This window comes from Triplophysa rosa, linkage group LG2, assembly GCF_024868665.1.
Source record: "Triplophysa rosa linkage group LG2, Trosa_1v2, whole genome shotgun sequence".
Classification (NCBI taxonomy): Eukaryota; Metazoa; Chordata; class Actinopteri; order Cypriniformes; family Nemacheilidae; genus Triplophysa; species Triplophysa rosa.
In genome coordinates this window covers 34,227,060-34,238,368 of record NC_079891.1, presented here as the reverse complement: position 1 = coordinate 34,238,368, position 11,309 = coordinate 34,227,060, and the positions used below count along the sequence as shown (strand labels likewise).

The 11,309-nt window shown below is 40.7% G+C and overlaps 2 protein-coding genes across 6 annotated transcripts; both read left to right on the top strand.

The window, feature by feature from the left end:
- Nucleotides 1-32: 32 nt before the first annotated feature.
- Nucleotides 33-2,303, top strand: pigw (phosphatidylinositol glycan anchor biosynthesis, class W). 2 transcript variants are annotated; one of them, XM_057319531.1, is made up of 3 exons: nt 33-101; nt 205-250; nt 505-2,303. In XM_057319531.1, exon 3 carries the CDS (start codon nt 508-510, stop codon nt 1,999-2,001), a length of 1,494 nt encoding a protein of 497 aa, XP_057175514.1. In that variant the 5' UTR covers nt 33-101; nt 205-250; nt 505-507; the 3' UTR covers nt 2,002-2,303. The 2 variants fall into 2 exon arrangements, with proteins under 2 accessions (XP_057175514.1, XP_057175506.1); XM_057319523.1 differs by having other exon boundaries at nt 53-250.
- A 316-nt stretch (nt 2,304-2,619) lies between these two features.
- Nucleotides 2,620-9,350, top strand: ggnbp2 (gametogenetin binding protein 2). Of its 4 annotated transcripts, none has more exons than XM_057357680.1 (14): nt 2,620-2,714; nt 3,749-3,859; nt 4,153-4,233; nt 4,425-4,678; nt 5,012-5,110; nt 5,239-5,352; nt 5,438-5,647; nt 5,726-5,900; nt 6,115-6,297; nt 6,433-6,580; nt 7,624-7,755; nt 8,014-8,159; nt 8,278-8,481; nt 8,594-9,350. In XM_057357680.1, the coding sequence occupies exons 2-14, from the start codon at nt 3,767-3,769 to the stop codon at nt 8,783-8,785; spliced, it is 2,031 nt and encodes a 676-aa protein (XP_057213663.1). In that variant the 5' UTR covers nt 2,620-2,714; nt 3,749-3,766; the 3' UTR covers nt 8,786-9,350. The 4 variants fall into 4 exon arrangements, with proteins under 4 accessions (XP_057213663.1, XP_057213659.1, XP_057213641.1 ...); XM_057357676.1 differs by having other exon boundaries at nt 7,624-7,761; nt 8,597-9,350; XM_057357658.1 differs by having other exon boundaries at nt 7,624-7,761.
- The last annotated feature ends 1,959 nt before the right edge of the window (nt 9,351-11,309 follow it).

Sequence of the window (11,309 nt, the reverse complement as noted above, 5' to 3'; positions counted from 1 at the left end):
TGCTAGTCCCACCCACATGATGACTACACAGAAAGCCACTCCCAATGCGGAAGAGAAATATCTCTAAATAGTTCTCATGTGCGGACGCATTTCGTTTGAAAGTAAGAATGAGCAATGAATAATGATAGTAGATTTGTAAGTCGTTTTTATTTAGTAAGTTATTATTAAACCAGGTAACATTAAGTGTTTATTAAATGTTTTTAGTGTGCTAAACCGGTTCATCCTGACAGTCTGCTGTTAGCCGGAGGAGGTAGGTATATCCAAATATGTTTTTGCGTCGAAACATATCCTTTTGTCTTTACCGCTGTTGTTCACTGAACACATTTGAGCACAAACTCGTTAGATGAGTCTGGCAAAAGGACCACTGTGTCTTATTTTAAAATCGACCTATTTTGCTACTTTATGTTTAATATGTCAATTGTTTTTATTCTATATCACATTACCATATAGGTCCCTCACTAACCATAAGTAACATCATGTTTGTACTGTGTTTTTTTTTTACAGGAAATGGCATTGCCAGAAGGCAAGATTGCATTTGTCAGCAACCTTAATGGAACAACGCTGACAGAGGTTTCACTGGGATCCCTGTTAGCTCCACTGTGTGTCCTCAGTCGAGGACTCCTCCTTATAGTGTTCCACCTGGGAAAAGGGGTCCTTCCATTATCCCAAGGAGTCCATCTCCAATTGGACTTCATGACACTGATAATGCCTTTGGTCCTGTCATGTACCATACTTAGCGACATTCTTCACTTTGTAATCATGGGTCTGGCTCTAGTGGATTTTGCTGTCTTATACTTTGTGTACAACAACAAAAGGCGACCATCTCAGGGTTCCCTCCACAGTACGATTGACAGGTTTCTACAAACAAGAGTAGAATCTAACCTAGTCCCATTTGTAACCGTCTTCCGGGTTCTGGTCAATGTGAAGACGGCCATAAGCATTCTGGCCGTTGACTTCGCTGTGTTCCCAAGACGATATGCAAAGACAGAGATGTATGGCACGGGGGTCATGGATTTTGGTGTTGGAGCGTATGTGATGGCCAATGCACTAGTGTGTCCTGAAGCGAGAGGAAAGAATATTCAAGGATCAAAATGTAGCCATGTGTTAAAGCAGTTTTTGTCTGTATGGCCTCTGGTGCTTTTGGGGCTGGTGAGGCTGGCGAGCGTCAAGTCAACTGGCTACCACGAGCATGTGACCGAGTACGGAGTTCACTGGAACTTCTTCTTCACGTTAGCTATCGTTAGAGTGGTGGCATCTGTGCTTTTAGCCATTTTTCCTGTAAATGTCTCCTGGCTTCTTGCTCTCCTCCTTAGTGGAACTTACCAGGTTATCTTGCAGACAACAGATCTTAAATCTTTTCTCATCCACAATGAGGACCGTACAGGCTTTCTGCAGGCCAACAGGGAGGGTATCGTCTCAGTTGTGGGTTACATATCCATCTATATGGCCGGGGTTCAGGCTGGCCTCTACCTGATGCAGAGCAGGACATTAGTTAAGGACTGGATCAAAGTGATTCGTAACCTTCTGTTAACCTGCTTTGGGTTATTTATCACCTTGCACATTTGCCAGACATATATAGAGCCAGTGTCACGCAGAATGGCCAACCTTTCTTTCTGTGTTTGGACTGTAGCTCAATCCATGCTATTTATTTCGTGCTTAAGCATTGCTGATGGACTTTTGCTTTATTCCAAAGTGATCTCTAATGTTTCTCTTGTATCTTCATCGTGGACTCCTTGTACAAATAAGAAGTCAGTCAATTCATCAGCAGATGACAAGATTAGACAAAATTTAGATGCATTGTGTCTCGTACAATCTGTAAACCGGAATCAGTTATTATATTTTCTGCTTGCAAATATCATGACTGGTTTGACCAATGTGTTAGTAGACACTCTAACCCGCAGTGATGTCTTAGCTGTAAGTGTTTTGTTGATGTATATGTTCATGAACAGCTTAGTTATATTTATATTGCATGTTAATAAAATAACCATTAAGTTCTGGTAATACATTGACCCCTTTTTATTTTTACATTTTAATTTTTTATTTGGTCTTTTTTCTGTTGTGAAGTGTGCTGAATTTAACGTTTGCATAGTGTAAATAAAATAAAATGAGCAAATATACTAGTACAAAATGTAAAGTAAATATGAATGTATTATACCAAAATTATACCCGAGTGCAAATAACATGGACATTTATTTCATAATCAGGAGTTCATTTTCATGTCATTTTTTATTTTTACATTTATGCAGTTTGCTTAGTCCTGCATTATGATTAAATATGTTTTAAAGTACAAGCAACCTATTGTTTTGTAAGAGCATACACAGTAACATTATTGTATATAACATAACATCAAAAAAGACAGACTGCCAATATGGGTTTAAAAATACAAAGTGCAAATGAATTAAATGCTTAATACATTTTATCGTGATCAAAAAATGCATATTACATTGTCTTAGTTGTACGTGTCTTGCCATTTTTAAATGGTAATGAACAATATATTCATATAAATTTTATACATGAAGAAAATAACTTTCTAACAACGTACATGATTAATAACTCCTCCCCGGTGTCAGTCAAACTCCACACGTCATGCCAGAGCCCGGAACTACTTTCTGACGTATTCAGGGGCTAAAGGTCACAGAACATTCGCCAGCCACATACGCCGCCGTCGCACTTGTTTGTTTTTGTCCAAAAAACAACCAATTTTCAGAAAACAGGTGTGTACGACTAATGCATTTCTATACTTGAACATTTGAAAGCTTGTACAAGTCTTAAAACTCCACAGAAGGAACGTCACGTTGAGGATAAACCCGGAATAGGTCGAGTGAAAGCTGGAGGTGTCAGTTCGTTCGTCAGTCAGAATAACGTCAGATATCTAACAGCGCACCTTTATCAGTTAATATTTGAAATATGAATGATACCTGTCGCTGCATGTCTAACATGCAGAAATGCATGCTGCAGTAGTTAAAAGTCGCAGTGAAAGATGTCAGCCTGCAAGCTACAGTCATGACTAGCAGCTTGAGGAAGTTTCACAGGTTAGCCGTGTGCTAACTCGATTCTGAGATGCTAAATTGTCCCGTTTTCAAACCATTAGTTTAAAGTCTTTTAATACTTTGAAACGTAAAACATTTCAAAATCACACGTTAAAGCTCAACTACAAGTTTGTCTGTGTGTGCGTGCGTGCATTTCTTTAGCTAGCAGGCTAATTAGCATGCATGTCGTTGGAGGGGATATATGAGGGAAGTTATTACAGCATTCATTATGTAACGTTGTCATGGCGACAGGACGGTCAAGCATGTTATTATACATTCATGTGAAATGTATATTTTGATATATTAGAGAGGCTGGTTTCGAGGTGTTTAGCTGCTCGTTGTTAGCATGCGCTGTGGGTTGACCTCTTTTGACTTCTGATCGTACATCTAATAAAGAGACACATACTGCGTGTGTTTTACATCCGAGTTCACGAGTGTGCACAGCATGATGCATGTATATACGCATTTCAGTAATACTTGGGAGTGAAGAGGAGTATAGTGAGTGTTGAAGCCTCTGTACTGGGCTGAGAGTGTGTGTTTAAGATAATAATCCCTAGCAAAGCTGCAAGGGCTGATGGGAAGTCAGGCACTGGTTGCACTTTTAGATCTGGCATAATGTGCATTAATAATCATCGATCTAGATTTAATTTTTTTATTTAATGTCGCATATAGAGTTGATATTGTGTATTGACATCTTTGATTGTCTTAATTTTTCGTAGGGAGGTTTCAGGAGAGACATGGCGCGTTTGGTGGCTGTCTGCAGGGATGGAGAAGAGGACTATCTTTTCCTTGCACGCCAGATTCCCCTTTACATCGATGACACCCTCACTGTAAAATTCTTTTATTCATTCAATTATGTGTTTTTCTCTAAAAGATTGTTTCTCTAGCTTTCTCATCTGCTAGGCGGCAATCACAAGTCTGATCATTTAATAATAATTAATAGCTCTTCCAGTATAGATTCTTAAGAAAATATTACTAACCATACATGTGAGCAGTGTTAAATACAAAATGTTTGTATATTCCTCTAAATCTTTAACTTCTTTACAAAAAAAGACGTGTTGTACAGGAAATGGTTGTTTTTTATAGTAAACTTATATTCGGTATTTGCATGTTAACGTTGTAGATGGTGATGGAATTCCCTGAGAGTATCCTGGAGTTTGACAGTCATCAGATCCACAGTTCGCAAATGAAACAGTTTGTTGAGGTAAATAACAAAAGATCTCTCTCTATCGACAGACAGTACTGTATAACATGGACATGTTTTTGTAAGATTCAGCAGGGTATACATTTTCCTAATGCTGGAGCCTCTAGCTTGAGCGCAAATCAAATGATGAACTTTCAGACTGTTATTGCTGGTGTCCATCGTGACGTTTCCGTCTGTGCTTTCTCCAACAGCATCACAGACTTTTGAAACAGCAAGACCTGAACATGGCATTGACGGTGATGTCTCGAGAAGTATTCAGCGCTCTGTCTCAGTCTGTGCCGTGCGTTGGCTGCAGACGCAGTGTGGAGCGTCTCTTCTCCCAGCTTACAGACTCAGGACATTTCGCCCTGGAGCCTCTCACCTTGGGATCGTCTGGAGTGCTGTCAGTGACACGGACATGCCTCACAGACCCCAGAAAACTCTACGCGCTCTTTTATGTGCACGGGTAAGTGTTACACATGGACTTGAAGAGGACTAGAAATTGGTGAACCTCTAGAACCTGAGGTTATCTCCAGCTATGTTTAAACATACCTAAACCAGCTAAAAAAGGCTTTCAAGGAACTTTATATTCTGGACCAATGAGTCAATCAAATCAAACCTTCTGGATAAAAGCAAGTGTTTACATTATTTCCTACTGAGAATTCATCAGTCGGACAAAAAAAAATGCCACTTAATTCATTTTGAACGTTTGTCTGTATGTTTGTTTTCTTTTGCCGGTTTAATTGTCGCATTTTTTAATACATTTAAATATGAGCACTGATGTCTGTCTTTGTTTCAGGTCGAAGTTAAACAGCGTAATTGATGCTATTCCCAAGAGTAAAAAGAACAAACGCTGTCAGCTGCACTCTTTAGACACGCACAAACCCAAACCTTTAGGGTGAGTCACTGAATGAACCCCTTGCTTCGTGAAATGTAAAAAAGCTAGAGTGATTCCCCCAGGCATCTACAGTGATGTCTGGGCTTGTTGACTGGTGGTGTTTGGTAACCGTGGTTACTGTTCCACAGGGGCAGCTGGATGGATGTGTGGGAGCTGATGTCACAGGACTGTCGTGATGAGGTGGTTTTGATTGATAGCGCCTCTCTACTGGAAACTCTGGAAACATACTTGCGCAAACACAGGTAAGAGATGTTGCTTGACCTGGCGACCCGTTTTTTTTTTAAGAACCTGTCACTAATGGTCTCTTTCCGCGATGTGCATCCACAGGTTCTGTACCGACTGTAAGAACAAAGTTTTGAGAGCGTACAACATCCTGGTGGGAGATCTGGACTGCAGTAAAGAGAAAGGCTACTGCGCCGCCCTGTACGAGGGTTTACGCTGCTGCCCCCACGAGCGCCACATCCACGTCTGCTGTGAGACCGACTTCATCGCTCACTTACTGGGCCGAGCAGAACCCGAGTTCGCAGGGGGTTACGAGTGAGTGATCCAGTCCTCAATGGGAAATAAGTCCATTATTGGAGTTTGTACCTCACTGCCTCATATGTGGATTTACAGGCGGCGGGAGAGACATGCAAAGACCATGGACGTCGCTCAGGAGGAGGTGCTGACGTGTCTGGGAATCCATCTGTACGAGCGGCTGCACAGGATCTGGCAGAAACTGCGGGCGGAGGAGCAAACGTGGCAGATGCTCTTTTATCTGGGCATTGATGCCCTCCGCAAAAGCTTTGAGGTGCTGTTCTGAATGCCAGCTACTGCCCGATTACGGTTTTGTTTTGTCTGTACTGCCCCTTTAAATAGTACTTTGACCTTTTAATCAATATCAAATTTTCTTGAACTTCAAAAATGATTAAATGTATCCTGTTTTGTGCCAGGACAAGTACTAAAGATGGCAAGTGAGACTTTAGCATCTGCTAAATGCATAAATGGTGTGTTTGTCTGTGTAGATGACCGTGGAGCGGGTTCAGGGTATCAGCAGACTGGAACAGCTTTGTGAAGAGCTCTCAGAGGAGGAGAGAGCAAAAGAGCTCAAGCAGGAGAAGAAGAGGCAAAAACGCAAGAACAGACGTAAAAACAAGTGTGGCTTTGAACAAGAAGCAGAGGAGGAGAAGGACAAAAGTCTTGATGAGGTAAAGACCCCTAAATCATTCTTTGCTGTTGTAATCTGCCTATGACAATAATACTAATACATGAGACGTAATCTCATTCACACTTTTTTACATCCATACAAGTCTGAGGTGATGTACATCATCTGTGTCTTTCAGGGTTCATCGGAGTCTGTGGATGGTGGTTGTAAGTCATGTGGCAGTGGAGTGGAGTCTGCAGGCAGTGTGGAGGTCATCATCTCCAGTGAACTCTCCTCCTGCACCTGTCCTGCTGCTTCTGACCTGCATTCCCCCAAAACCAAGAAAGGTGAGGATGGGGAGGGATGCTTAGTGACTGCCTTAAGAATCTGAGCGATGTTGGATACCCAGATTACCTTGCATTTAAAGCTGCAGTCCTTAACTTTGGCCTCTTTGTCACCATCTCAGTTTGAAACATAAAATGTCAGTTAAATGCGGAGTTATTTTCTTTACGTGGGTTGTGCTTTGGCACTGCTGCTCTGCGTGGATGAATCCGAGCTCTGTGCTAAATGACTGACTGCTCACACCGCATCAGAGCACATATGTACATCAACGTGGCAATAACATGTGACGTGTCTATACCAGATACAATGCGAAACGTTGCATTTGATATGGCGTCACGCCTGATGTCGACAAAAACTCTAAATAACATGGAAGATACCGCCTACCTTACATCCTACAAGTACTCTGAAACATGTCGTCTGAACACGTACAATGTCTGCCGCTTTTGTTCTGACTACATGAAACAAAGACTTGTAAAAAATAAATCACGACAGTGACGTCTTACCTGTAAATGCGATCCTTTCAGATGTCGGAGCCAACTCTCAAAGTCCACTGTCACTTTAGCTCTCCAGAGCACGTGGTTACTTTGTTATTAACAACAGATGATTCCCCAGATGTAATCAGCCTCAGAACTTAATCAATTAAGATGTTTGCATGACATTCCCCAGATGATCGCTTTTAAACACAGCCATCTAGATGATGATTTAAATTCCAAGCGACTGATAAGAATGAACAACACTGTCACCCGTAGCAGTGCTGCTGCAGCACCATCATCCTCACACACACGTGATAAACTAACCGGTTCCTCTACTTTGTGTTTACGGACGGGATGTAATGACGCGAAGCAAATTCACATTTCCTGCATGGGGCGACCCGACAGCGCTAATTATAAATCATTATTATAAGCTCAACGTTGTGAATCAGGGCAAGACGTTTTGAACACTGATCTGTCTATGTATTTACTCAATAATTGATTTCTGATTATTTTTACCCCCAAATTATCGCGGATTGCCGCTTAAACTGTGATCTGACCGGTGTGTCTGTTTGCAGCACTGTTACCCCACAGTAACGGCAGCGACTGTGGCTACTGTTCCAGTATGGAGGGCAGTGAGACGGGCTCCCGGGAGGGCTCGGATGTGGCCTGCACCGATGGCATGTGTAACCATGAAGAAACGGGTACAGGTGAAGGTGAATCTTTGTTGCTTGCAACATATAGTGAGAATTGTGCCCTTTAGATATTCACACAAACTTTCATTGTGTGATTTTGTTTTTTTATTATTATTCTACTAAATCAGCTGGTATATAAAGCAGTGTTTCACAAACATTTAGCATAGATTTTGATTGGACGTAAAAGTCTTGTACATCCTTTCAGATTGAGGCATCCCTGTTTATGAGGCTCTTTGCCAGCATGGTACAGTTCGATGATTGTTTTTCTTCCAGGTGAATGCTCCTGTGTTCACCGCGGCTCAGAGGAGAAGGAGGAAGATGCTGTAGACAGCTGTGTGGAGTGCTGGGCTATCTCCGAAGAACACACAAAGAGCAAAAACAAGAAGAAGAAAAGAAAAACTAAGTGCAGGAGCGATCATGTGAGTAAACTGCCCAATACTTGAAGTAAACCTGGTGAAGTTGAATTATTATTCAGTATTCTCTTGTGCATATAGTGTCGGTGAAGTGAGCAGTCTGTGATCTGTTCCTCTCTCACAGACATCTACGGTGAAGGAGAGCTGTGCATCAGACAGCAGGAGAGGTTCTGGATCTGAGTCTTCCTCTTCATCACAACTGTGCAGTTGTGTGTCGTCAGTGAGCGTTCCTACGCTGAGCGGTGGAAGACACTTACACGCTCTGCCTCCCGTACCTGACACCTGTGCTCACAGCGACGGCAGTGCCAAGAGCCTGATGGAGTTACTGGTGAGTCAAATCTCTTCGACTCCTTGATGAATCGGATGTCTGATGATGCTAGATGTCGGGTTTTGAGTGTTCAATACTTGATTGGTTTATTTTGTCATTTCTTTGTAAACAGAAGGAATCTGAAGTGACCTCGGATGACGAGAACTGTCTGACGCAGGATGAGATCCAGTCATTTGTAGAGAACAACAAGTCCTTCTACCGCATGCGAGACCAGTACAGACAGGGCCTTAAAGACCGCTTCACCAAATACTGCCACTCCAGCGTGTGCACTGGAGAGTGGCCGTCCGCCACCAGCGTCAACTAGACCATACACACTAACTCACACTTATTTTTATAGACCATAACACTCATGATCACCACTGCGTTGTCAGTTTGTTTTTTCCAAAGCATGGATTTGGAATCGGAAGGGGTAAAATAATTCAGTGCTGTATTTAGCTGTCGAATTTGATGACGTTCGTATTTGTTGGGAAAAGTTACCTGTCTGTCACATATATGTCTTCCCCTTTAAGCACCTCCTCTTTCACCCCAAATCCTTCTCAACCAATCACAGGTGACTTTGTTTTCTTTCTCTTGTGACATGTGGATTAGGAAACAGGTTCTTAGGAGACACAATTATTAAATAAACAGGCCTTGACTGTAGGGTTAGATGTCGGTAGTCTTAATGTATTGTTTGTAACGCATTTCTTTGTCTTCTTTTCTTCCCTAAATCATTTACCTGACTGTGACAATTTTAGTGGAAAAAAACTAAGCGTGTACAGAGATGAGAAAAGATTTTACAGAAAGATGAAACATCCAGTAGTAAAGACGTTTGGATGTAATGTTGAGCGCAATGTGCAAAATTTACATAATAAAGAATATTTATTAATATGCATTCTGGTTTGTGTGTGCTTACGTTAAAAAATCAAAACTGACGTCACTCAAATCTAGTTTGATTTAGCTACTGATTTAACAATCCAAAAGTGTTATATACATTCATTACTTAAAATAAAATACAAAATGTAAAATCTCGTTTTGAAGGGTTACTCCACCCAACAATAAAAATTCTGTCATGAATTACTCATCCTCAAGTTGTTCCAAACCTGTATAAAATGTATTCGGTCTGTTGAACGCAACAAAAGATATTTGGATGAATGTTAGCAACTGACATTTCTGGGACACCAAACTATGGCTATTTGTTGACTAAAATAGTAGAAAGAATGATTGTATATTTTTTTGTTCTGTTAAACACAAAAGAAGATATTTTTAAGAATTTAGGAAAACAAACCGTTCTTTTTTTGCCTACCCCAGAAATCTCAGTTGCTGACATTCTTCTAAATATCTTTTTTTGTGTTCAACAGAACAAAGAAATTAGTACAGATTTGGAACTACTTGAGGGTAATTCATGACAGAATTTTCGTTTTTGAGTGGTGTATGCCTTTAAATGATTATTGGCATCCACTAGATGGCGCGTTCTCTGTACAGTCAGTGTGAGCAGCACTGTATATCAGTCTGTTTTATGTTATTTATAAAGTAACTGCTGATGCTGAGAAATTGTTTCTATTTAGTGTTTGCCAAAACACAAAGGCATGGTTTCACAGACTTAAGCCAGGACTATGCATCAGACTATCATTTTTATAAAAATGCTTTAGAAAAAAAATTACTGGTGTGGATCTTGAGACAAAACGATGGCAATGATATATTTTAAGATATGTCACAGCAAGTTATATTCAATTATATCTCAAACGTTCATTTTAGTCTGGGACTATACCCTTGAAGGGACAGTTCACACAAAAATAAAAATTCTGTCATCAATTACTCACCCTCCAGTTGTACCAAATCTGTATAAATGTCTTTGTTCTGATGAACACAGAGATAGATATTTGGAAGAATGCTTGTAACCAGACAGATCTTGCCCCCCATTGACTCCCATAGGAAACACATGACAATGGTAGTCAAAAGTGGTCCTGAAAGGTTTGTTTCCTACATTCTTCATTCTACACATTTGTGTTCAATAGAACAAAGAAACTTTTCCCATGGTGTTCAAGAACTGTTTGTTTACAAGTATCTTTCACTGTGTTCATCAGAACAAAGACATTTCTACAGTTTTGGAACAACTTGAGGGTGACCTGTTCCTTCTAGCCTTGTGAAACCAGGAAAAGTGCTTCACTAATGAGGGTGGCAGGTGGATGTATGAAGCTAGTTCTTATCTACTTCACATATGTGAGTATCAGAATAATCACATGTAGTTCATGACATAGACAACTATAGACAAGAGCCGCTACTGTTCCAGAACCACAAAGTGTCCCAATACTTCCTTTATACCCGTTGGGCTTCACTCACAATACACACCTTTTACGTTTAACATTTTGAATAGCAAACCACAATGAAAAGTATCACCTGAAGTTGTCTTAAAGTGCTATTCACATTTTTATAGAAGTGAAAAAAAGAATCTGTGTTTGTGGCAGGTGCTCACCCTCCATCGAACTGCGGTCAAGCCAGCCGCGGTTTGAAAATACACGGTCAAGCCAGCCGCCGTTTAGGTTCAGATGCGCGCTTATTGAGTGGTTTACGGTACATTACGGGAACACCGCTTGTAAAGCTTTATTTAAATGTAGATGATCCGCGTCTCTTGTCAATAACATATTTCTTGTTTTACGTTTAGAATATCTCGTTTTTGTCGTAATTTATGCAGGTTTTTTTCTCCGAATGTTTGCATTATGATTGCTGTAACGTTATATTGTGAAACCAATGTCTCTGTCTGTATCTTAAATATGTATTATTTTAATGCCTTCTAGACCTTTGTCCTGCAAATAAAACTGTTTATGCAGTTTGCAATTACAGTACCCATG